Below are 26,705 nucleotides of genomic sequence, written 5' to 3'. Positions count from 1 at the left end.
CTAGTCCCCCCTAAGGACCCCAAAGCGCTTTACACACCCAGTCATCCACCCATTCACACACACACTCAGACACTGGTGGAGGCCACAGCTGCCCTGGGGCAGACTGACAGAATGGTGTTTGAAAAAAGAAAAACAACAAAACCCTCTAGTACTCCAATTCTAAGAATTGCGCTAATTCTTCAGTGAAGGTAAAGATGTTTCTGCTCAGTGCAGCAAGATGGTCTAGTTCATCCTGTTAAACTGTAGTTGGGGGGGGGCTTACTCTCTTAACTTTTCTGTTAAATTCACTGCACATCACTGATGTACAGGTTGTATATTCACAAACCTTGCATACGGTATCAAGTGGTCCTGTTCTTTGGAATGAGCTACCTGCTGATTTCAGATCAGTTAATAGTGTGTCTGTATTAATAATAGGAGACAGCTCACAGGTGTTGTTTTGTAACCATTTTTATTGTGGATCACACTGCGGAGACGTGGACTGTGTCTGTAAAACATTTCCCATCAGCAGGACCAAGAAGGACACCAAAGTTTTAAACCATGGTTGGCACAACGTCTGCATAAACTAACCGGCTCAGTTTTTAAAGATGTGAGCGGATTCCATCGTAGAGCTTCCACAGAAGTGAATTTCAGGTGAAACTTAAAACAGTGATGTTCATTTTGTGCTCATAAAAGTCAGAGTCTGAACGGATATGGCTGAAGGGCTTAACCTTTTAGCTTTAAATACACCGACTGCATGCGTCACAGTCTGACCATGAAGTTAAATTAAGGCCCATTTAAATAAGACGTAGAAACGCAACACTGATTTTAAACTCGTGAATCCACCAGATTTATACATTTAAAAAGAGGAGGCCACATGTACGAAGCACACTGTGCAACCAAAGTGACACAATAAAGGAAAATGTGCAAATATTTCTCAATTTTTAAAGATCTCTGAAATGTGATAATTAAACGTTCCCAACAGGGTCAGAAACAATTAATGCAGTTTAAATCATTCCGTTTGACCAGCTCAGCTCTTTGTAGCGTCTACAGCTCATGTAAACACATCTGGCTTCAAGTAAGACTGAAGACACTCTGGAGCGTCTGCGCTGTAAGGCTCAGGGTGAAGCTGGAGCTGCCTCAGTCCTCATAATTAGCTCTCAGAGAAACAAATCCCCAAGTCTGAAATGTTAAAAGCATGAAAAACCTTCTTCTGTCCAGGTAAGTTTCCCACAGTAGTGTAAACATGTGCAAATGGTCACTTAGAGGAAGCTGGGTCCAGGTGTTTGAGAGCTCCTCCCACCAGGTGGAGGCTTCCGGTGATGAGGACGTGGATCTCCGCGGCCTCACGGAGGGGAGCGGCTTTGGCCGTGACACTCTGTTTAACCGGCAATCTCGACTTGGCCGGGTCGGCCAGCACAGAGTCCCTGCCTTGCGTGATCCACTGGAGGGCGCTGAGGATGCACGGGAACACCAAGGTGTCCCCTCTGTGCTCAGGTAAACGAGGAAGACTGTCCTGGATCAGCAGCTGGGTGCCTTCGTTATCACCCAGCCGGTTATGAAGGCGCCAGCTCCTCTCGTTGTCCAAGCAGCGAGTCAGCATGTTCTCCACTGACACGTTGAAGTTCTGCTGGTCTGAGAAGGAAACAACAAGTCCAATAAATCCTGTGTATAGAAATCTGCAGGAAGAGGTTAAGACTAAATTCTTGCTCCATGCCCTTACTGAACTCTTCCTGCACCCGAGTTTTGTTTTTGGCCCTCGTTAGCTGTCAGCAGCCTCCGGAGTCCAACAAGCCAACTAAGACTATCCTCAACAGCTTCTTTTATCTCTGGCATCTGGCAGTAGAGTGGACCATGTTCCACACCTATGTCCCAGTCAGTTTCCTGGACTGAGACACTCCTAGTGCATCCTCACTATACCATGTGATTACACCAGGCCTGTCCAGCATCATGTCCCACTACCTGATCTAACAGCACCACCAGCTCAGCTCCCATTTTCACCCGACTGTTCTAGACATGTGAGGTCTGATCGAGAGTCGAACGAGTGTGTCCTGGTGTTCTTTTGGACACCTTGATGCTCGATCATTATGTTTATCATTAACAAACCGCATGCACAGGCTGTCACTCCTGAACGCGCCATGTTAGGTTTCACTCCCACTGTGCAGGTGAACATTAACCCTTTCCCCCTTGAAAGCCAACTGGGAGTAACCTTGAAGCCCTTTCCTGAACAGAGTGGTTTCAAGCTGCTTATGAACAAAATGACTGAACGTATCTCTATCGAGAGAGAGAAGTTTCTTTATTCTCCTTTCAGAAACTGCATCCCATTCAGAGTACTCACCTGCGTTACAGGAAGCAATGGCTTCAGTGATGTTTGGGCAAAAGACAGCAAAGTCAAAGTGACACATCTGAGAGAGAAAAAAAAAAAAAAAAAAGGGGGCAGAAGAATTATTTATAGCGGTCGGTTCCTCTCTACATGAATGTGTGCGTATTAAAGTAGCTGTACTCACCACCAGCAGTTTCAGCATGGCAGCCGAGTCTCTCTCTCCTGTCGCGTTGAACAGCAGCACTCTGGCCACAGCTCCACTAAAACAAACATGTTGAGGCATCAAATCAGCATGTGAAGTACAAACCTTCCTGCAGAAACACTTCTAGGATTTAAAGAGAGCGTGGCTGTCTGAGGTGGTCTTTGACACACAGTTTAACAAGTCTTGCTCACCTGGCGCTCCTCTCGTGCTCAGCTGCAGTCTCTCGGAACCACTGAACGCAGGCCTGCATGCTGCGCATGGTGTGAGCTCCATCCAGGAAGTAAGTCACCTCTTCATGCTTCAGGGTCTGGGTCCTGCCGGGCCACTTAGCATCTGCCAGTCCTGAGAGCAAACACACACAGTTACCTCACTGAATGACAATCTGGTTGTAATGGCAGCTGACTGGCTCAGCAGGACTCACCTTTAACTATGATGGGGCTGGGACTGAACGCAGGCGCCTGAAGTGTACCGTTGTTTTCAACAGTGGTGACGGGAAAGCTGTGATCTGCTGAGAGAGGACAGGTTTCTATTAACACTCTCGTCACCTAACCCCTTCACTCACACCCCTAAAGAAAGTCCCGTTTGCAACAAGCCATGAAGGGAGCCCAGCAAACACATGGAAGCAGGAATCTTTTGACCTACTTCCAAACGCTGTGTGTGGTGGGTACATAACACTGCATGTGAACCTGAACACACCATCTCCTCTGAAGCATGATGGAGGCAGTGTCATAGATAGATGGAGCTAAAATACAGGCAGGGATTTAGGCAGGATCTTTACATCCGAGTCCTGTAAGTTATATACTGTGGATCTCATCATGCAAACCTGTCCTCACCCTGTGAACCTCAAGTTCCCCCTTCACCTTGGTCAGTTTTATTTAGATTTTTCTGACTTCTTTAGCAACTTTTTGAAAGCACAACAGACATCAGCCACTTTCTGCCACAGAAGCACTGCTCTTTGTTTGTGCTCTCTTCAGTGAGTGACAGCAGCACGATCTGTTTACCGTGAGGCAGCGGACATCAATGTAGACCAACTCCTCTCACTGATTTTACATTTAAAAGAATTAATTAAAAAAAGAAAAAGAAAATCACGGTTCAGCTACGTGGTTTCGAGGCTCAGGCAGTATTCAATTTATGTACATTTGGGATATTTAGGATTTATGTATAAACGTTAATCACACCTGGTAGGCACCTCCTCTGAAGCCAGGTGTGACTCAGCTGGAGGGCGAGGGAGGCGTTGGAGCGCTGGTGCTGCCCTGCAAGGCCCAGGTGCAAAGGTCCACAGTCCACTTGGTAGTCCTCCAGCTGTGGACACACCCACAGTTGGCACTGCGACAACAGGTTAGAGCATGTTAGATAAAACTGAAGCTTCACTTTCCTGTGTGATGTGACTGAAAGTGGACTCCTACTCCGATCTCTTTGGCCCGCTCCTTGAGCACGGGCATGGCGCCCCCTGGCTGTCTGACAGTGAAGGCGGGGACTCCAGGCTGCAAACACAATAATGCAGAGTTACAAACAGGAACTAAAAAGAAATAACGGGTTCAAGCTGAACCACAGACACACCTTGAAGATGCCTCCTTTCTGCCAGGCGATCTTCTCGACGGTGTCTCCGAGAATCTGAGTGTGATCTATGCCCAGAGAGGAGATGCCACACACCCACGGCCTCCTGTGGAACCGCACAGGGCGAGAAACGCTGGTTAAAAGCGCCTCAAAGTTTTTCAAGCGACTATAAAGTGTTTTTTATTCTACCTCATGAAAGACGAATTGTAAAAGTAATGCTAATAATAAACACATGAAAAAGAAGTCTAACCATATAAATGAAGACAAGTCTACTTTTTGCCCCCAATTTTCCCTCCAAGTCTTTTTAAGGTCTGTGGCACTCACTGCCTTTAGATTAGGACTCAAATCGCACACGATCACGTGTTAATTTTACCTTCAGGCTCACTGCACTGTTGTTCAGTTCTAATAAACCAAGTGCACAAAATGCTGCACGTTTGCATTTCTTGTCAGAAGCATATTACCTGCATGACTGCACACACTCCTATAGTCAGCAGAGCCCAGTTAAACCAAGAGATGTGTGTGCTGCAGAGGCTTCCTGATGGTTGAATATTTTGGCATTCATTTTCTGATGACATAATTAACTCCATGGTAGCCATGTTCTTTGTTAGATAACTGCATTAAAATCCAAAAGGCATAAACAGCACAACCACGGTGCACATGGATTCCAGCTCAGGGATTCTGGTTAGAGCCACACAGATCTCAAAATGGGACTTTGTAAAGCAGAGATGAGACCATGATAATGCAGCCATGTCCACCTTTCACAAATCCAAAATACAGTGGTCCCTCGCTATAACGCGGTTCACCTTTCACAGCCTCGCTGTTTTGAGGATTTTTTTTGTGCGTAATTTTGTGGACCATTGTCAATCTCGTGCCGTGGCTCCTGTACAGTACAGAATGTGTTCAGCTTGTCAAATTTACATAAATCTTCGATCGCTAGCAGTGTGACCCTAAAGTGCTGCACTGTATGTTTGTACGTTTTCTCCCCAACAAACACAACAATGTCGATGAAACGTTTTAGTTTTATAATACTGGCCTTATTTTTCTACAAAGGTTTGAACTTTGAGTTTAAAGAAAAGAAACGTGTGAAAATGTTGATGCCTGTCTGAGAACAGTGTATAAAGTATGTAGTGAGGGGTGTTACAGCCTTTAAACATATATAATAATTGTAAAACATAAAGCTGACTACTTGGATTTTACCTGTCACAGGTTATTTTTAGAACGTAACTCCTGCGATAAACAAGGGACCGCTGTATCACACACATATTCCTTTCTATCAAAGGTACACACCAGTGTGCGCAATCAGAGCCATAGCACCACATGCTAATGTTTATTCACCATGAGCCTGGCAGTGGGCCCATTTTACAAGTGCTCAGTTTGTGCTAGAAACAAAAACTCCCTGTGGCCTGTATTATACTCTTGTATGAGTTTCATTGAAACTCAAGTTTCAATGAAGAATCTCACCTTATGATGTTGGTGCAGTCGTACGCGCCGCCTATACCAACTTCAATCACAGCTAAATCCACCTGAGCAAAGACAAGAGCTGTTTAGATCCAAAGAAAACACCAGGAGTAAATCTGAGCTTTAAACTTCACTGACAAAGGAAACTGCACAGGTGTCTGTATTTAAGGCACATTAATACCACTTAAGTGAGGAATAATTTTTTTAAGTGTGTTTATTGGCTGTCTCTGGAGTTACCTTCTCTTGGAGGAAGACATGGAAGGCCAAGATGGTGAGGAAGCGGAAATATGCCGGCATCGTCCCTCCGTGGGCATCCTGAGGGGATCGAAGAGAGAAAGACAGACTGCCTGATTACAGCCAAAAGATAATAATGAACTTTCTGATCCATAATTCTAATCTTCAAGTCAAGTCAAGAAAGCCTTTGTCACATGCAAGTTGCCCTGCAGCGAAATGGGACCCCCCTCGACCGACCTTATATACACAGCATAGACATCACATGGGGCACAGGTCGTATTATGGAAAATCTTGGCTATTTAATGCAGTTATTGCACAGAACACAACCTATAATAATCAGAATGAATAATAATCATCATCATCATCATCTATAATAACCTTGGCAGGGACCAGCAGATGGAGAAAAACACTTATCTGAAATAAGAACTAGGAGTTTTTAAAAAAGCAAAAATTAAAAGGACAAAATTAAATGAAATAAATAAAACTGCTTTTCTGATTCTGTGGGAAACCTGCAGCTGCGTGACCAACACGTGCTGCCCGTCACATGAGGCTCACGCTCATCCTGACGCGAGGAGCCTCATTTTAAAACCAACTCAATTACAACCTGTGACACAGATCACACACACACACACACTCTATGGTCAGTGACTGTCTGCGCTCCCGTTTTCAGACCCACCTTTGTTTCATCGAGTCGCCCGTAAACCTGCCAGAAATATTTAGTGAAGAGGTCTTTCCCGATTGGCTGTCCGTTGATCCGAATCCTCTCCCTGACCTGCACCAGATGTGGAGAGCTGCACACAAACGCGCAGCTTCAGACACAAACACTTCAACACAACCAGTCGAACCAACATTACACACCTGCACCCCCCCGCATCATCAATATGATCACATTTTGAAGACCTTCAGAAGAGCTCACAAATGGTCACTAACTTCATTTTCCTTTCCATTTTCTCTTTTTGTTTTTGGAGAGGCGTGTATGTCTCGCCAAAAAAACAAAACCAAAAAAAAAACAAAACCCCCGCAACATGTGGATGTTGTTCAGACTTTACGATCTGGACCAGCTCTGCAGTTCGGGAGGCAAAGGGCAGTGATCCTTCATGGCTAATTATGGATTTTATTTCTTATTAAATCTTGTGTGTACATCCCAAAAAGCTGCAACACATCTTTAATCTTACATGGTGGATGCTTTAAGTCAAAAAATAAGAATAAAAGTTAGATTTGAGTTTACCTGTAAAATCCTGTGTGGAAGCCATAATTTCTTAAAATCTGCTCAGTGAACGCGCATGTTGAGCCCTGAAAGACAAAACAGTCATCGCTGGGTTTTTCCATCGGGACAGAACAGCACTTTGTTGTAAATTTCCTCTAAAAATAAATAAATAAATAAATAAAAAGTGAAGTCTGAAAGCACCCTCGACCGAGCTGGTTAATGAATACACATTTGCCAACATGTTTGTTTGACCTTCTGCTCTCAAGTTGCATAACGAGAGCTCGGCGCTGACGGGACAGACAACAGCGAGGTTAAAGAGAGTCCCACACATCACTACAAGCCCGACAAAGATCTGCAGGGCTGGATGGGACTCGCACTGTCAGTAAACCTTTGGCATCACATCCTGTTGGTGTGTGCAGACAGATGAGGCCTGCTTATGCTCATGAATTCAGAGTTTTAGAGTCATGAAATGTACCAAAAACAACAGAAACATCTGAATGACTGAGCAAATTTAACAGAGAAAGCAATCCAGGAAATGTATGAAATTGTGTCCCTCACCTTCTCTTAGTCAGGAAATATTAAACTGTTACAAACTCATCACTTTTACTATGTTTTCCTGCTAAAAATCAAACTTTTTACTTACAGTTTTTTACTAATTAAATTAAACCTGTTTAAACCATTAAAAAAAAAAAAAGAACAAATTCAAAATTAAAAAAAAAATAAAAAATAAAAATTGCATACATAAATTATAACTTGTATACTTTTTGCTACATCCTTTTGTCTGACTGAACCCATTATGTTTTACAGGGGAAAAATAATTCTTAAATAATTTTTGCAACTTAATCATATTAAATTATTTTTTTATTGCATTCTTTTTTCCCCCCCATTTACATGACTTTATATTGTATTTACATATATTTTATTGCATTTATTTTTAATGTTTAACATTGTAAGTTGTTCCATTTTTTCCATAACTGATAAATAGCGACATAATTTTTTTGCATAAATTCTATTTTTTTTTCCCCACAGCATTTTACATTATTGAGCTCCTGGCTCTTACTTCATCCATTTAAATTTGTCTTTTTTCCCCCTTGAGGGTTATTCCCCCCCCACTGTTATACATATTTTATAGAGCTATTTTTAAGATAAGTCCAATTACAGGGTGTGTTTGTACAAGGCTGCCTCTTTATCTCAGACCTAAATCTAATTTCAAGATATGATTGAGTATTGAGTGAGACTGATATACAAGAACAATAAAACAGCGCTAAAGAAATACTCATCTTGATACAGTTATGTAACACACATCAGCTCACCTTGCCCTTTGTTCCAGTCACGTGAATGATATTGAGATGGCCGAGTTCGTCCACCTTTGACACACACAGACACACACGTCAGATAACACTGAAGGCCATATCTACTATGACACTGTTTGTAATTCTAAATGTTTTCTCCGCCCTGATTGGCTCACCGTGAGGCCGGCTCTCTCCAGGAAGCCTCTCATGGCGTTCAGCTGCAGCTGAGGGTTGCTGCGCTCTCGTCGTACCTGCTCCAAGGCGCTGGCATTTGTCTGCAGCGTGTTCAGAGTGCAAATGGCATCCTGAGGTGAAAGAAAAATGTTTGAGGATGGAATCAATAATCTGCAGGAAAGAATTTCTGAATGAAAGGATGAGGATCAGTCTGACTTAGAGAGTGACAGATGCTTTGTTTCCTCTGCACATGTCAGAAGGTAAAAATGACACTTTCACACGAGCAGAGCTAAGAAATCTTTCATGCCGAGACGGTCAGTGAGAGTCAGAGGTGTAACCACCAGCCCAACAACACCTGTGAGGCAAACCGGCTGAGACCAACCAACCACTGATGAGCAGCACAACAGCAGCTCTTCTGTCACTCTGTAACAGAGATACCTGCGGCATGTGGGGGTGTGGGCGGGGTCTAATGCTTAGCTCATGCTTCACCGTGGACACTGGCAGTAGCTGGCGCAGTGTAAAGCGACTTCTTCACAAATAAGTCCACATGGTTGATGTCTGATGATGAAATTTGCATCACTCTGGCCCAAGTGGACTCGTGAACATGGAAATTAGAAGAATCAAAACATGGCCACGGTATTATTTATTCTATATTACATCAGCCACCCGTCTTCATCTGGGCAACATGTTAAGCCTCTTCTCATGCCAGATCCATCTTACAGGTTTCAGCAGTCTCAGTCTCATATATTCAAAATGAACTGAAGTTAAAGTCAGAGCTGCTGTTTCTTCTCATTCAGTTTATGTGCAAAGTATTTACGTTTTGTGTTGAAGTGATATCAACTCAAGTTGAACCAGGGTCCGGCTGTACTTTCAGGTACGTTCATGTAACAACTGTTTGCACCAGAAGAAGCTGCAGCAGGTCAATATAAGATTTCTTTTATAAGTGATTATTCAAGCAGCCAGCAGTTATTCCGGTTCTCAAGTTCTTTGAAATCAATTTAATCTTGCTAAACAACTGGCAGGCTCATGAAAATCTGGAAAGCTCAGTCTGATTACTCACTGAGTTTTGGTTTTAAAAAAAAAAAAAAAAAGCCCATGAGACTCACAGGAGCAATGACAAGGATTCTGTTCATAAATAATTTGTTACAAAAGCAAATATTCAACGTGACGATATTTTCTGAGCTGTGATCTGACTGGATTTGGAAAATGAGATGGGAATGAAGAGTCAGCTTCAAACTGTCCACTCCATCAGATTCACATGTCTAACAACTCATTCATTCCTTTAATCAGAGCTGGAGAGTGTTCTGACATTTCAAATCGCTTTGCCGTTAGAGATAAATGTTTGCTTTGATCAGGAATCAATGCAGGAATCTATGAAATAGTCAGACCTGTAAGCAGAATTAATGACAGCTTCAGTATACAAATCTTATCAGTTAAACTTTGGGAGTTAAAATTTCAGGAATGGATTAATGTCAGTGTGAGTCCTCGGTTGATCTGATATCCTCGTGTTGGTGTTGTTCCCAGATCATCATACTAAATGTTGTTCCAGGATCAACATTGCAAGTGACCAATCAGAATGTTGTGACGTCATACTTTTGCGACTTCGGGAAAAACCGGCGTAAAACAAAAAACTGTACCTAAGCTGCGTGAAACCGCCTCTGTCCGCCGATCAACGGACCCTGACCCTAACCGTAACCCTTTAATAAACAGTAAGCAGAATTGATGTTGTCCTTGCAACATTGGAATTTCATAAATGCACGAATGGCTTGGCGTGCAAAAGAATAACGTCACAACAATGTGATTGGTCACTTGCAATGTTGAACCTGGAACAACATTTTCATGATGGTCTGGGAACAACACCAACACGAGGATATCAGATCATCCGTGAGTCCTCACAGGTGAGTCCCTCCCCCTACACACAGAGTGGAGCAAAATAAAGCCATCAGAACTTTCTTTCCAAGCTCCTTAGATTATGAGAGCTCAATGACTTCAATCTCAGCGCCGAGTTTGCCGAGACCCTGAAAACTAAACAGCCAAGTTTAAAGCAGATCGGATGAACTGTTATTGAGATATGCAAATAAAAACAACCACAGATTTCTCAATTTACAACTGAGACGTCATATAAACACGGCGAAACTTCAGCATGTATCCGCAATCCCATTTACCCAATTCCTCTGTATGAGAGTTCAAACACTCAATTAAAAAAAAAAAAAAAAAAAAAAAGATAAAAGCCAGTACTTTTAAAAGACAGTGATTCACAGCATCTGACATCTCACGCCTTCCACTTTAAAACCAATAAATATAAATCAGACACAGAAATAGCAGAAATGCTGGAAATTAAGCAGAATGAAGTCTTACAGCTCACGATTGCTCTTATGCTGTCCTGTCTACATCCATGGTTAGATCACTGGCTCCAGTTTGATAACGTTTGATCACCTGTTGTAGCAGGTATGCTCAGAGCAGGGCGATATGACCAAAAATATTTATCACGACATTCATTTGAAAATTTGCGATAACGATATAACTGACGATATAATTGACACTAGACAAAATACTTTACAACTCCACAACTTTATTAGTGCAAAAGCAAAAAAAAAAAAAAAAACATCAATGTATTTTCACTTACACAAGCAGCTTTTTTAAAAGTGCATTAAAGTCATATAAAAAAAAAAAAAAAAATTAACAGTGCAAATGTAAATTCCTTGCTGACAGTTTAACCAAAAGACATTTCCAGTGGAAATCGGCCGACATATCCTCAGCATAACCACGTATAATATCCACAAAACTTAAAAAGAGGTTATACACACACACAATACGGTAATATTATGTTGAAGCACAGTACGTATCACTCCGCGAGGCTCCTGCCTACGATAACCGTAATGCTCCAACAATCCATCAAGCGGTGCGGGTTTGTAGCTTAGCAAAGTCGTACTGAAACATTTGACAGATTTTCGAGCGCCGTGTACATAAAACCGTTTCGAGGTCAGTAAACACAACCAGAATTCATACATAAGGCACACGGGATTATAAGGGGACCTGTTGAGTTTGAGAAAAATCAAAGGATTGATTTTAAGTGTGCCGTATTTTCCAAACCACCACAAACACGTTTAACTCCAACCACTGCTTTCTTCGAAAAGCTTTCACTCCGTGTCATTTCCCTGTCTCACAGACGCCACATTTCTTTTTCACTTCTGCATGCAAATGAACTGTTCTCCTGGCCAGAGTCCAAAGCACAGGCGTTGTGAAAAGTAGGTGTGGAGGAGTTCTGACAGCTTAAAGCAACAAGAGGTAAAGACAGATGAAGAAGAACGTGTGAATGTTTCAAAACTGCCACAGGAGACCGTTAACAGCATTCGAGCCTTTCAAAAAAACAGCTACCAGACACCCTTCCATACCACCACCAGGTGGTGTCTCCTATAACTCAGGTGTGTTGTTGTTTTCTGGAAAAACAAAACAAAACAAAAAATAGGTGTGAATCCCAGGGAGCCGAGCCCAGCAGTGGATCAGAAATGTAAAGAGAAATCTTTTGTTTAGCTGCAGGCATGGGTGTAATCTCAGTGGTTACAGGCTTCTGGGTCAAAGGTGACAGATGGAAAACAAAACACTTTTAATTACTTAAAATGAACTCCACCCTTGTATGAATCAGAGTGGTTTGGTCCACTCATTTAGGCAGAAAAAAAAGATGAAGTCATAGCAGCCATTTCTTCATATTCTGTTAATTTATTTTGTAAAAACTTTATAGAGGGTTTTAACTTATAGCGGCACACATCTGGAAACATCTAAACTGTCCAAATTATTTAAACCTCCAGAGGGCAACTACAAAAAGTATATTTAAGTTTATTTGCTTAATAAAAATCGATTTTTAAGCAATTATTTCTGTAGAATTATGACAGATCATGTCTAAAATCAATCTAGAAAGTGAGACCAATACAGAAGTGCCTTAAACCTTGTTTGATCACCACCAGGTGCCGACTCCTCTGGTTGTGTATAAACCAGCATTAATTGATTTGTGACGGCAGTGAACACACTCCTGATCAGTTTACTGGGCCAATCAGGAGTTTAAAGTCTTACAGAAGAAAACGTGTTTATTTTATGAATTATGCTCATTATTACAGTCACAGTGGAGCCTAAAACAGGATATGCGCCTCGTCGATCATAAACCAAAGAGCAGGCAGTCTGATCCACCCTGAGCCTGCAGAATTTCATAACAACACCAAGAGGTCAATGGACAACTACATCCATCTTTCACATACATGTCGTGTCCAAATTCATGGGCTGCATTCTCCTGAGGCCGCATTTGTAGACCGATTACGTCACAGCGACGCGCCGAAGGCTGTCCAAATTCGTAGACCCCTCCGAATGCAGCCGACAAATGCGTGCTCCTTTTTCCGAATTTGAAGGATGGGTCGGGTGTGTTCTTCGTGGCCCACCATATCCCAGAATTCATAGCGCGGCCCAGCCAAGCTCCAGTTTCTGGCTAATGGCGGCCGCTACTAAGTTTTAAAATTACTCTTATTAATCTTTCTGGGTCACAAAATAAACTTTTAACATATTTTCAGGCGAGAAAGTAGCTGTGTAAACATCAAATATCTGCTCGGTTTATCAAGATATCGCATCTTTGCTAAAGTGCTTCGACGTTTTCGGAGACGTCTGCTACCCACCAGCTCGATAGCTAGCCGGGAGCTCGAGGCTTACTGATGCGGCCGAGAATGGCACAACTCCCGGCACATCGTTTTCAGATCACCGCGGACTTTCGCTGCTCGGGTTAAACGTTGTCAGCCGGTGATCAGCTGTGATCAGCTGATCACGGGGCCGGGGTTAAAAGAGAGACGCCACCCACCTGTTCGCCGCTCAGACATCATTCTCTTCGTGTCAGGAGCTCCGAAACTCTGCCGACGTCAGTCTCCGCCTGATTCAGCAACCGTGAGTGATTATCCCTTCAATCCTTTTTCTCTTCCCGGCTCCGCTCGCTCTCTGTCGGTAACGACCGTTCCGAAGCCACGCTTCGTGCACTGATCGTTACTAGAATAACTGTGTGCCTGCTCCAAACCCACCGCTAGCCTTCGCTGCGCTTGGGTCTAGCCAGCACGCCACACGGGCACGCCGAATTACTGTGTGTAACCCGCCCGGCCGTGACAAACGTAATATATAAGTCACTTAGACAACCTAAAAATGTTATTGTTGGGCTTTTTTCAGTGTTTTGTTTGTTCGTGAGTAAATCGGTTTGGCTGAGATTAAAGTTATTAGATTAGATAAAATGAAACTTTATTAATCCCCCGAGTGGGTTCCTCCTTGGTTTTTACACAGCTGACTAAACATCAAACAGAAAACTGATTAAACAGAAGTGTGAGATGGCCGAGAGTTTACTCCAGTGTCCTGTTATATTTTAGACAGCAAGGAGCAGACGGCTGAGTTTATTAAACTCCACCGAGACAGCGGTGACGCTAATCAGAAGGCTAGACAGTCCAATTTCACGGCCGTTTACTTCCGGCCTACCCGATCTTCTGAGGACCCGGCCCACATAGACCGCGAAGGCCGGGTCCTCAGGAGGATGCAGCCCATGAATTTGGACACGACCACAGTCTACAGTAGAAACAGACTCAGAAAATCCTTAAAGATGATTTTGTTGCAGTGACAATGAACTCATTCATTGAGTCTCTTTAATATCTGGCCGCAGGAAACCCATGATGGACGCCATGTGTAAAATTGTATGTGCCAAATGCTCGTGAAAGCAGCAGCACGAGGAGATAAAAGGGGTCTTGTCTCCTCAATTTTGCATAAAGTAGACTGCGGACGGCTCTGACAGACCCAGTTCTGAAACTGCGGAAAATTCCCATTAATATTACAGGAAACATCAAAAACACCTGAGTTCATCCAGGAAAAAAGTGAGGTGAGCATGGCACAAGTCAACCTAACAGAAATAACATGGCTACACAGAAATACCACAGCACGTGCCAGCGCAGACTTTTAGCCACTGACACACTACTGCGAGCTGTTAATAGTTGTCCAAGCTAGCGTGTAACAGCCGAGTCCGGGCAGCCTGTCAGCCCGAAAACTACCTCCAAACTTTCGGAAACAGTCTCGCTGCTCAGTTAGCTAGCTCGTTAGCCGGCTGGAGCACGAACGGCGGCGGTCAAGCAGCATACCTGGTACTCCATTCCCGGGATGTGAGGAGCCGTCTCGGTGCTGTAGTGCCGGCACGAAAGACCCGCCAAACTGAGTGCCCGATCCCGCCGTGCAAGCCGCGCGGCGAAGGCCGAGCCCCGCCGTAGCATGCGCGACATGCACAGCATCATGAAGCGTGGAGGTGTCCCAGGAAGGCGACACCAAATATGGAAGGCTCGTTTTTCAAGCGTAATGACGTCAGAACACGCCCCGTCATTTTTACTCATTTATTATTTTTTTAAAAACACGAAAACGCAAAGAAATAAAACACACAAATACTCCGACAAAGATCGAACAATAAAAAAAAACAATACATTTTCAGAACCTGAGATTAGATCAGTATCTAAAACAATCCTGCAACAGTGAAAGTTGGTGGATGTTTTTCAGTGTCTCCAATATAAAAAATAATAATAATAGCCATCCCAGCTCCATAATTTGTCGCGACTCACTGAAAACAGCAATAACAGATTTTTGTGCCACTAAATGTCCAGACTTTAGCAGACCTTTACCAGAAACAGAAATGTCCTGCAGGGAAATCTAACCTATAACTGAAAAGCATTATGTGGAAGATTAAGGTTAGGGGTGTAAGAGCACATTTCTTCCCTTCCCTCCTATAAAGTGAAAGAGGAAAACTTCACAATCCTGAATGAGATTTACCTTTGACGCCATGAATTCTCAGGACTGAGCTTTAATTTGAATGCAAACTGTTTATCTCTGGAATAATATGTGCATCTTTAATCCAAGAAAGCAGAATTATTACCTTTTATTACTTCTCTAAGGTTTGTTCAGAATCAGAATCGGAGGCTTTCAAATACTTTCCTGTAAATAATGAAGACGAAAACAAAAGTTAAATTAATTTGAGATATGTTTACATTATAACACATAATCATTATTTATTAATTTACATGAGCATTTCTGCTGCTTTGCAGTCGTCAGAATGTCTTGGTTTGTATTTTCACGTTTATTAATTTATCAAACAGTCCGGTTTGGTGCGGAGAGCGCCCCCATGTGGTAGTAAACTAGTATCATAGTTTTGATCAAACGTTTAGAATCAGAATCAGAAAGGGTTTTATTGCCAAATGTTGAGCGGGTTTACAACATTAGGAAATTGCTGCGGTGCTTCAGTGCAAACATACTGTTATAAATTAAGCTTAAATAGACATGAAAAAAATAAAAGTAAGAATAAAAATTAAAAGTGCTAAGTAGATAGATATATACATGATATATACATGATATATACATGAGTGCAGGTGGTGATCAGTGCCAAACATGGAATGATGCAGTGACACAGCGTAGGGTCATGTGTTAGTGGCGGGTACAGTCATATGGTTATTGTTCATGTGTCCAACAGCAGAGGGGAAGAAACTGTTCTTATGGCGAGAGGTTCTGGTGCGAATGGACCGGAGCCTCCTGCCTGAGGGGAGCAGGTCAAACAGACTGTGTCCAGGGTGAGAAGGGTCAGCTGAGATCCGAGCTGCACGCCCCAGTGTCCTGGTGGTGTACAGGTCCTGCAGAGATGGGAGTCTGCAGCCAATCACCTTCTCAGCAGAGCGCACAACACGCTGCAGTCTCTGTTTGTCCCTGATAGTGGCTCCAGCGTACCACACGGTGATGGAGGAGGTGAGGATGGACTCGATGATTGCAGTGTAGAATTGCATCATCGTCCGTGTTGGCAGGTTGAATTTCTTCAGCTGCCTCAGGAAGTACATCCTCTGCTGGGCTTTCTTGATGACGGAGGTGATGGTGGGCTCCCACTTCAGGTCCTGAGTGATGGTGGTACCCAGGAAGCGGAATGAGTCCACAGAGGTGATGGGGGTGTCAGTCAGGATGATGGGGGGGAGTGGAGCTGTGTGCTTCCTGAAGTCCACAATAATCTCCACTGTCTTCTGGGCGTTCAGCACCAGGTTGTTGTGGCTGCACCAGGACACCAGACGTTCAACCTCCCTCCTGTAGGCAGACTCATCTCATCCCAGATGAGTCCAATAACGGTGGTGTCATCTGCAAACTTGATTAGCTTGACAGACTGGTGGGTGGAGGTGCAGCAGTTGGTGTACAGGGAGAAGAGCAGAGGAGAAAGAACACAGCCCTGAGGGGAGCCGGTGCTGATGGTCCGGGAGTCCGAGACATTCTTTCCCAGCCTCACATGCTGCTTCCTGTCCGTCAGGAAGTCAGTGATCCACCGGCAGATGGGATCAGGCACATTCATCTGGGAAAGCTTGCCTCGGAGATGGTCTGGAAGGATGGTGTTGAAGGTAGAGCTGAAGTCCACAAACAGGATCCTGGCGTAGGTTCCTGGGGAGTCCAGATGCTGCAGGATGAAGTGTAGAGCCATGTTGATGGCGTCATCTACAGACCTGTTGGCTCTGAATGCAAACTGCAGGGGTCCAGGAGGAGGGCCGTGAGGGTCTTGAGATGGGAGAGAACTAGGCGCTCAAAAGACTTCATGACCACAGATGTCAGAGCCACGGGTCTGTAGTCATTTAGTCCAGTGATCCTAGGTTTCTTGGGGACAGGGATTATGGTGGAGGACTTGAAGCAGGCAGGCACATGACACCTCAGCTTCACTACTGGAACTTTAACATTATGCACTCCATACTGTACAGTAACGCCACTGTTTTGCACATGTCTCACTCTGTATATTTTATTTTATATATTTTATTTATTGTTTACTCTATTTAATTTGTAAAATATGTGTATACACACACACACACACACACACACACACGTAGAAAAATATTTAGTATACACATCCAGAAATGCATATACTATTATATATTGTACATATATTTATTAGTTTCAGATGTAGCCATTCTTGTATTTTGCTTGTTTACATTATTGTATTTTGCACAACTCTGTTGCTTGTGAAGCTCGCACACAAGAATTTCACTCACATGTGCTGTACCAATGTACCTGCACATGTGATGTGACAATAAAAGTGATTTGATTTGATTTGATTTGACATGCCTGCAGTGAGGAGTTGAAAATGCCAGAAAACACTGGGGCCAGCTCGTTTGCACAGTGTCTGAGGGTGGCAGGAGACACACCGTCTGGGCCGGGAGCTTTTCGAGCATTCAGATTCTTAAACTGCTTCCTCACACCTTCTTCATGAATATGAAGAGTTGTGGTGGGAGGAGGTGGTGTGAAATCCTCTTTTGTGTGGGGTGAGGAGCGGGGTGTTGTAGGTGAAGTGTTTGAAGGTGGTGATGGCTCTATGGAGGGGGGAGAGGTGGGGGAATGAGTGTCCAAAGTGTCTCTATTGTTATTATTTACGTCGGTTTTCTAAGAATTTACCCTTAAATAGGGCTAAACCCTGGTGAACAGTTATTCACCGCCTTTCTTTAAAAAAGGAATCGAAAGGTCAAAAACACGTTTTCAGTGGGGATCCTTTGAATAATTTGTCTCTGTTAAAATGTGTCTGGTAGACGTAACTTTCAGGTCATAAAAGCTTTAACAACAACTTTAGATCATTTTGGGGTAAAGCATTTGTTTTAGATCTTGTTAGAAGCACAAACACTGATCCATTACTACACACATTTTCTTTTTGCTGGGCAGCACTAAACTCATCAGTGGCTGAGATTGTTAACATTTTAAAAATTAGTACCAGTCATTACATCACTCCTAAGGATCCCCCTTTCTTATTTGGGAGGTGTGATGGGATTACAAAATAATCTTATTTACATACTGCAGAGGCTGGTTGATGGTGGGTGGGGTCGGGAGAACCTAAAATCCTGTTTATTATTATGCAGTTAACCTCCAGCTTTGCTTCAGTACGGTACTTAACAGCCTCATTTGCACAGTCTCTTTGATAAAGTACTTTGTGTATTTCTCTGGCGATTCAGAAACTGGGTAATAAAGCTTTTAGCTCTTAAGAAGACCTGGGACCGTCATTTAAGTTTGAAATGGGACAATAAAAGAGTGGGAAAGGATATTTAGAAACATTCAAATACTTTCCCATGATGCAAGGGATACAATTTCTTCACTTTAAGATTGCGCATTGCTTTTATTGGACACCATACAGATTATATACAATACTGCTGTATAAGTCTTATGTACATATGCCATCGTTTTGTAATAAAATTCAGGAGTTTGGGACTACAATATATGAAAATATATGTGATGCTGTTTTCCCTGCGAGGTGAGACAGAAATATACTAAGATTCTGACCTAAATGACTGATCTGACAGTGAAGACTAAAAAACTAATTATTTAGTTTTTCAAATCTGATGACTGGTGGTGGGAGAAGGGGAAGAAGGTGGCTTCCATTTTTGTTGTAAAACAAATGTTTTAGAACAAACATGTTGAGGTTTCCATTCTCCTCAATGTGCACAGTGGAGTCCAGAAATGGCAAACTGTTGTCTTTTGTGTCTTCCCTGGTGAACTTTGTTTTTATCCACAGAGTTGATGTGAACAGTGAAGGATTCTACTTCGTTGGTTTTGATTTGTGGATAAAAACATAAATTTCAACACACACTCAGACAAAAACTGGTTGATCCCAAAGACAAAACTCCTAAACACAAATTTAATAATGTAGACTGTACAATGTAGTGAGGAGTGCTTAGACCTCTACATTGGAGAGACCAAACAGCCACTTCATAAACGCATTGCACAACAAAGAAGAGCCACCTCCACGGGACAAGACACGGCTGTCCATCTGCATCTAAAGGACAAAGGTCACTTGAGGATGCCAATGTTCACGTTTTGGACAGAGAGGACAGATGGTTTGAAAGAGGAGTGAAAGAAACCATCTATATCCACTGTGAGCGACCATCTTTGAACAGAGGCGGGGGTTTACGACACCAACTCTCTGCCATCTATAATCCAGTTTTGAGATCCCTTCCCAGACGCCTTGACGCCCACTCACATCCAGCCATTTGACCTCAGGAAATTACTTGATAGGATGGGGCTAGGTTTCAAGATGAGCTCATCCGAAACCTTGGCTGATTGTGACCACACCCGTTTTCACACCTTGGCTCCTGTGATTAGGTAGAGGATCAATAGGGGCCCATGACCCTCTTGGGTACACTCCCATAGGGCTTGAAATCTGGGACTCTCCACCAGTTGCTCTTAGGACTTTTTATATATTTTATTTATTGTTTACTCTATTTAATTTGTAAAATATGTGTACACACACACACACACACGTAGAAAAATATTTAGTATACACATCCAGAAATGCATATACTATTATATATTGTACATATATTTATTAGTTTCAGATGTAGCCATTCTTGTATTTTGCTTGTTTACATTATTGTATTTTGCACAACTCTGTTGCTTGTGAAGCTCGCACACAAGAATTTCACTCACATGTGCTGTACCAATGTACCTGCACATGTGATGTGACAATAAAAGTGATTTGATTTGATTTGAACTGAAGAAGGTTCTCAGATGAGAGGTGAAACGTCTTCAAGAAAACTTAAAGAAATTTAGATGCTTTTAATTCCAAGCTCCTTAGACTACAATGACCTAGATGACTGAGAACCTTCACAGACAAACTTCAGTGTTTGTTGTTGCTGTTTTAAGTATAAAAAAAAACACGTGAATCATAAATTAGCTTGTTGTTTCTTTTCTTTCAGATAGATTTGAATAATGATAATAGCTCTTTTATTTCCCAGTCAAGTTTAGTTTCGATGCATGCTTTAAAATAACTGCAGAGGCAAGCAAATGGTTGCTGAGGGGGTGGCAGGGAGCTCGCAGGAAATCAAGAAAAGCACTTGAAACCGGCTGAAAACAGAGTTCTGATGGTTTTAATGTGCAGAGACCTCCATCAGCATGCTGAGGGTATGTGGCTACCCTGTAATAATAATAATGTATTAATACAACCGCCACACAGAAGCATAGCATTTAATGGTGAATTAACAGATCGACAACATGTTTAATTTTAACGAATGGAAACGGCAATCACTACAGCTTCTAAGTAAAAGTTATAACATTATGAATAAATACAAGTTGGCGGAAGTAAATAGGCTAACAGTGAGTTCCTTTGTTTACAGTTATGAAAATAAGAGTTCTAAATAAACCACTGTGCAAGTTTCAAAGCTTACAAATATATTATTTTTGTGACATGGTTTCATGTTTGATGCACTCAGGAGGATCAGGAGAACTGGAATTCCCACCCTGTATGAGGCCATGCATTATGGCATGACAACACAGTTTCGGAGAGGCCACTCCACTCCTCTATGCCCCCCACCCCGACAGACTTGACCTTTCTGAATGAGATGCTACAGACGAACCCGGCCTTACGAGATTGGTTTTTTATTTATTATTTTATTTTCTTAATATTTATTATTCTTTTACTGCTTATTTTTCATTTGTCTTTCTTTATTGTTGCTTCTTTTGGGGTTATTTTTACTTTTTGCCAAGCCCGCCCCCACATTAGCATGCGGGGCGTCGCTGAGCTCTAGAGGTGACGCCGTGCGCAGACGCTCCATACGTAACTACGTCGCGGACACGGACAGGATGCAGCGGGATAAGACAAGCAATGCCACCGGGGCTGAAAAGTAAGATTAAATCTATTTATTTTTCAATTTATCAAACGGGTTTGCTTTAGTTTGTTTAAGCTGCATTTGAGGCGCGTTCTGTGTAAGCCTTGTTTGATGTTACCACTATAAAGTCTCGTGAATTTTCCTTTTGTCCAGGCCCGACCGGGAGGCCGCCATCATGTCGAAGTACTACGACGGAGTGGAGTTCCCTTTCTGTGACGAGTTCTCCAAGTACGAGAAAATGGCCAAGATAGGACAAGGAACCTTTGGGTGAGTAGTACAAAGCAGGCTGGTTGTCTTACTGAATCTTTAGCTGCTTTGCGAATTCCGTATAAACGCCAGCTGTGTTAAGGCTAGCTGTGCTAACTGCTAGCCGCACGGAGTGAATGAAGAGCAGGTAAACAACGGAAGTTTCCTTCCTGTATTAGTCCAGCTGCTTATTAAGGAAGGCTGTTTCGACATGTTTTTTAAAAGGTATTTGGTTTGTAAAGTTGCAAAGCTTTCATGGGCTATGGTCTTCTGCGATCAACTGAAACAACAGGGCACCGAGATATGGCACCGGAATAATTTGTGACTGGCTAAATGAGCCACATGCTGAAAACCAGGCTCACTCATAGAGCACCAAAGAAGGCTTTGCGTTGTATTCTCAATGAGTGACATCTCTTCTCCCCTGACGTGGAAGAGAGGCAGCTTGACCTCTGTCCCGATGAGCTGATTCTCCGATGCTGTGCCATGCTTTTGTGAAGTGGGTGTTTATTCTAGGGCTGAGTATCGTCACTGATTTCTAGAATCGGTTTCAGTGCACGTTAGCATATGCTACTTCCGGTGGGGAAACTCCTGTAGGGCGCTTCGTTTCCGGTGTGATATTCGCGTCTTGTTTACGGTCGGGTTAGCATCTTCCTCTGCCTTTTGTGTGCTACCGCAGGTACCTTTGACGGTGCAAAACGTTTCGTCGACATTGTTGTGTTTGTCGGGGGAGAAAACTTACAAACATACAGTGCAGCACTTCAGTGATCAATGTAGCGATTCTGCGGTGTCGTCATTGTCGATCTCCTCGGCGGCACGGAGGAGATCGACAATGATCTACAGCTGATCGGGACGCAGAACACAATGGACTTTAAAAAAACAAACAAAGCATGCAAAATTGCACTAAAAGAATCCGCTAAATAGCGAAGGACCACTGTAATTGTGAAGATAAGTCACAACATACCCTTCGTAAATACTAACATATAGAGATCCTTACCCGCAATCATTCATGTATTCTTTTTTTTAAATATCCTGTGGCTTTTTTCCCACGGTTTGTTGACATGCTGTGTAGATGTGTACTGACATCGACTTAACAGGGAAACATCTGGCTTTGACTATTGTTCACCTGTAGTTTGAATGCTGAACATTTGCCTGTTTAAATCACAAGTACTGTCACTGTACAGAGATGTCTTCTGCATGCAGTAATGCAGTTCTGCTTGTGCTGAGTGATGTAAACAAACAATCGATCTACGCTCTTCAAACATAAAAATTCATCATTTGATTTTTTTTATGACACAGCAATGGTGAGTGTTCCCACCCTCTGCTCTTTGTAACTTAACGTAATGATTTTTGAGTCCACCTTTGCAGTAGCAATTGACTTCAAAATAAAGCTACCGGAAATGTACAACCCTACGCCCAGTCTTAAAACAGGAAGTTAGCATTTTCTCGTGCACAGGGTCTATTTGATTAGATCCACGATTCGATTCCATTTGAGTCTGGGAAATTTTGTCTCAGACAGTAAGAAATATTATAATTCTGATTATTTATCAGTACATGTACATATTTTTATATCTATAAAAAGAAAGCTGACACCTGTGAGACTTGATCAGAGGTGTAACCATCACAGCAGATGACTTTGTGTCAAAGTAACAGAGCATAAAACACAGAAACACATGAAGGAGATTTTCCTGGCCTGTCTTTTTATAGCAGATAACTACCTTAAAATATTCTGCAATAGAACAAAAACAGAAAACCATGAATCAACATATGAACATTACTTGATGCTGCTGAAGTGAAGCAGAGCAAAGTTACAGAAGTTTAGTTAGAGAAACAGCTAAGCATTTTGCATAATTTTAAAAAGTTTAAATTTCTTCAGTATTAAACAGCAGAAATGAGGCTTTCTTTTTGGAAGTCAGTTGAATAAAAAAAACCAAACAAGCAAAAAACACAGCGGCTGACAACGCTGCACATAACGGTAGACTTGTGCATAATAAGGAAGCAAATAACGCAGAAAACAGATTTTTAGATTGGAAGAGACGAAGAGAGCTGTGCATGAAGTGTCATTTTATCGTGGTGGGAGCAGAACAGCAAAAGTAAGAGGGGATTCATGATGATGTTTATGTGAAGCATAGTTTGGATCTTCTTTTGCTGCTGGTTCAGTATAATGTGGTTGGAGAGAGACACAGCCTACAGCTGCAGAATCTAGCGCAAAAAAGATGTAAACACAGAGCGTGGACCTGCCGATGCACCAGAACCTGTGAGCTGTTGGCTTTCAGTCCAGACAGGGTGTCCGTGTATGTGCCGTCAGGTCAGAGAAGCTTACGTTTTTGGTGGCTGTCGAAATTTTGTGAGGTTTAACCTGAGATTCTGGAGTTTCAGGCAAAATACGTTTATATTTAAAAATTGATTCAGGATTGTAATGAATCAATATCATTTTATTCAAGCTAGAATTGATTTTAATCGGAAAATCGATAATCAAAACCCACCCCTAGTGTTTAGTCTGTAAAGGTCTAAGTACTCCTGTTGTTGTTCACCTTTGTCTTTGGGATGAAGCAGTTCTTGTCTGAAGTGGACTGAGATCATGTCTACCACACAAATGCCAGCAGTGTTGTTTCTCTAGCCTACTATACATTAGGCTATATACTGTTTGAGTCGAGTAGTTTAAAAAGCCGACTGTTCTAAAATTTGTCTTTTGTACAGGGAGGTGTTCAAAGCGAAGCACCGGCAGACAGGGAAGAAAGTTGCACTGAAGAAAGTGCTGATGGAAAACGAGAAAGAAGGGGTAAGAAACCAGAGCATTGGCGTCATTTAAAATCCAGTGTCCTGAAAGTTGGTGTGGATGAAATATAACTGGTTTTCCTCCACTTTAGTTCCCAATCACAGCTCTGAGAGAGATCAAAATCCTTCAACTGCTCAAACACGAGAACGTTGTCAATCTGATCGAGATCTGCAGGACCAAAGGTTTGTGTGACACATCTTTGTGTGGATTTATTTCAGTTAGTTGGGGGTTGTTTTTAATTTGCTGTTCTCCTTTTCAGCTACTCAGTTTAACAGGTACAAAGGCAGCATCTACTTGGTGTTTGACTTCTGTGAGCATGACCTGGCTGGGCTGCTGAGCAACGCCAACGTGAAGTTCACGCTGGCAGAGATCAAGAAGGTGATGCAGATGCTGCTCAATGGGCTGTACTACATCCACAGGAACAAGGTTAGACTCTCAGAGACACAGTGGGTACTTTAAACCAAAGGAAATTCCACTGTCAGAATATTAATGGGGATCTGTTGTTCTTTGCTCAGATCCTTCACAGAGACATGAAGGCAGCCAATGTGCTCATAACCAGAGACGGCGTCCTGAAGCTGGCCGACTTTGGTTTGGCTCGAGCCTTCAGCCTGGCCAAGAACAGCCAGGGGAACCGCTACACTAACCGCGTGGTGACGCTGTGGTACCGACCTCCAGAGCTGCTGTTGGGTAAGAAAGAAACAAAAGACTTGTACTCAAACATAGTCACAGGTATAATCAGGAAAAAGTAGTACAAGTAAATTTCAAATGTACTCCTGGTGCAGTTTTTTAATTTCTGTGTATTCTTTGTTTTTGCAGGTGAGCGAGACTACGGGCCTCCAATCGACCTGTGGGGCGCCGGCTGCATCATGGCCGAGATGTGGACACGGAGTCCAATCATGCAGGGGAACACGGAGCAGCACCAGTTGACCCTCATCAGCCAGCTCTGCGGCTCCATCACGGCAGAGGTGAGCCTTCATTCTTCCTCTCAGACTCTGTTTGTTCTGTTTCTCAGCTCTGTGTTAACTTAACTAACACTCGGTTCTCCCATCAGGTGTGGCCCGGTGTAGACAAGAAGTATGAGCTGTACCAGAAGATGGAGCTGCCCAAAGGTCAGAAAAGGAAGGTGAAGGACCGCCTCAAAGCTTACGTCAAAGACCCGTACGCCCTGGACCTCATCGACAAGCTGCTGGTCCTGGACCCGGCACAGCGAATCGACAGTGACGACGCCCTCAACCACGACTTCTTCTGGTCAGACCCGATGCCGTCAGACCTCAAGAACATGCTCTCCACCCACAACACGTCCATGTTTGAGTACCTGGCCCCGCCTCGGCGGAGAGGACACATGCCCCAGCAGCAGCCCAATCAGAACCGGAATCCGGCGACCACGAGCCAGACAGAGTTCGACCGCGTGTTCTAAACCAGGTTCTTGACGCTTGGCAGTCCAATTTTCCTTCCAGACGTCTGTGGATTAACTGGGAGCAAACGTTTCCTCCTTGTCTTCACTGCATGTTTGAGGCAAAACTTCTTTTTTTCTTACAGCTACTCATTTCTCTGTGTTACAGAGTTATTTATGAAGACAGTGTTAAAGTTTTATTTAAGACACACTTACAAGGACACTTATTCTTCTGACACAAAGGGACGTGCATACCTAAAATAAAGTTTTCGTTTTTTTTCTCGTCTTCCTTAAATGTACCTGGCAGCATGTGGTCCGACACATGTGTGGCCTGACTTGACCATCAGGATGTGAAGTGACTGAAAGACTGCAGTACCTCCAGCAGGGGGCAGCATCATATCGCTGTATATCTTTATACAGCACATGTACATAACGTTTTATACTCCAGCATCGCTGAACAAAAGTGTTTTTGAACTGTGGGCTGGGCCTGTGCCTGTAATGTGAAATTTGGGGTCAATAAAATATTTTAAACCCTATCTGATTCCTGATCTTTATTTAAAAAAAAAATATATATAAAAATTTTCTGTTTAACAGCTGTAGCTGTTTTAGTCTGGATGAAAAACCAGATGTTGTCTTCTGTTTTATACACACTCACAGAATACCACATCTGGTTTTTGGTAATGTTGTCAACCAGGTTTGAAACTGATAGTGTGTTACATGGGTCCAGGATCATTACTATTTCATTATTTTTAAATGACTTAATAAAAAGTTATTTTATTAACTTTTTCAGGGAAACAACACATTTATGTGGAGATCTCCTTTATTACATAATTTTCTCTTAGATTAATAAGCTTTCTGGAAATTTAAAAAGTGCATTGGTGTGCAAAAGTCTTAAGTCATTTCTTTATATTTTTCGTCCAGCCAGACTTTAATGAAACTTTCCTCAAAAGTGCTCTTGCAATAGTTGTCCCAGCTTTCTAAACTTCTTTCATTGGTTGCTCTTTCACCAAGCCGGGCATCTTAACTCGAGGGATGAACCTGTGTTTTGTCCAAACTTATAAGAAACCCTAAAGTTACAAAATCTTTAGGTACTTGGATAATAGCAGCCTGTCACAGGAAAAAAATCATTTGTGTTTCTGAATTATAAATGCAGAAAAGTACCAACAGATATTGCAGAACCATCTGGAAAGCGTCTGATTGACAACAGCTTCATTCTT

At 42.7% G+C, this 26,705-nt stretch overlaps 2 protein-coding genes across 3 annotated transcripts; one reads left to right on the top strand and one right to left on the bottom strand.

Annotated features, from left to right (window-relative positions):
* Nucleotides 1-431: 431 nt before the first annotated feature.
* LOC308393109 (folylpolyglutamate synthase, mitochondrial-like) lies at nt 432-14,947 on the bottom strand. Of its 2 annotated transcripts, none has more exons than XM_080876618.1 (15): nt 14,570-14,947; nt 8,426-8,554; nt 8,271-8,324; nt 6,979-7,043; nt 6,427-6,541; nt 5,754-5,831; nt 5,520-5,581; nt 4,062-4,164; nt 3,908-3,985; nt 3,680-3,827; nt 2,923-3,009; nt 2,693-2,843; nt 2,484-2,559; nt 2,315-2,381; nt 432-1,611 (listed from the first exon to the last, which is right to left on the bottom strand). In XM_080876618.1, the coding sequence occupies exons 1-15, from the start codon at nt 14,813-14,815 to the stop codon at nt 1,235-1,237; spliced, it is 1,836 nt and encodes a 611-aa protein (XP_080732744.1). In that variant the 5' UTR covers nt 14,816-14,947; the 3' UTR covers nt 432-1,234. The 2 variants fall into 2 exon arrangements, with proteins under 2 accessions (XP_080732744.1, XP_080732745.1); XM_080876619.1 differs by having other exon boundaries at nt 2,923-3,006.
* Nucleotides 12,889-25,685, top strand: cdk9 (cyclin-dependent kinase 9 (CDC2-related kinase)). The gene is made up of 9 exons (XM_080876621.1): nt 12,889-13,346; nt 20,678-21,088; nt 21,227-21,340; nt 24,017-24,098; nt 24,187-24,277; nt 24,355-24,521; nt 24,611-24,782; nt 24,912-25,060; nt 25,147-25,685. Exons 2-9 carry the CDS (start codon nt 21,048-21,050, stop codon nt 25,510-25,512), a joined length of 1,182 nt encoding a protein of 393 aa, XP_080732747.1. The 5' UTR covers nt 12,889-13,346; nt 20,678-21,047; the 3' UTR covers nt 25,513-25,685.
* The last annotated feature ends 1,020 nt before the right edge of the window (nt 25,686-26,705 follow it).

Source organism: Rhamphochromis sp. 'chilingali' (assembly GCF_963969265.1).
Source record: "Rhamphochromis sp. 'chilingali' genome assembly, chromosome: 2".
Taxonomy (NCBI): domain Eukaryota; kingdom Metazoa; phylum Chordata; class Actinopteri; order Cichliformes; family Cichlidae; genus Rhamphochromis; species Rhamphochromis sp. 'chilingali'.
The sequence above is the reverse complement of the archived record's forward strand: the minus strand, read 5'-3'. Positions and strand labels throughout refer to the sequence as shown.

What these genes read in the sequence shown, in the direction of transcription:
- LOC308393109 (XM_080876618.1), bottom strand. Translation starts at nt 14,815, where the DNA reads ATGAGTAAAAATGACGGGGCGTGTTCTGACGTCATTACGCTTGAAAAA. An exon ending in TGACTGGAACAAAGGGCAAG is followed by an intron (nt 7,044 to 8,270) that starts GTGAGCTGATGT and finishes TTTGTCTTTCAG; the next exon opens with GGCTCAACATGCGCGTTCAC. An exon ending in TTCCACACAGGATTTTACAG is followed by an intron (nt 6,542 to 6,978) that starts GTAAACTCAAAT and finishes GTTTGTGTGCAG; the next exon opens with CTCTCCACATCTGGTGCAGG.
- cdk9 (XM_080876621.1), top strand. Translation starts at nt 21,048, where the DNA reads ATGCAGCGGGATAAGACAAGCAATGCCACCGGGGCTGAAAA. An exon ending in ATAGGACAAGGAACCTTTGG is followed by an intron (nt 21,341 to 24,016) that starts GTGAGTAGTACA and finishes TCTTTTGTACAG; the next exon opens with GGAGGTGTTCAAAGCGAAGC. An exon ending in GCGGCTCCATCACGGCAGAG is followed by an intron (nt 25,061 to 25,146) that starts GTGAGCCTTCAT and finishes TTCTCCCATCAG; the next exon opens with GTGTGGCCCGGTGTAGACAA.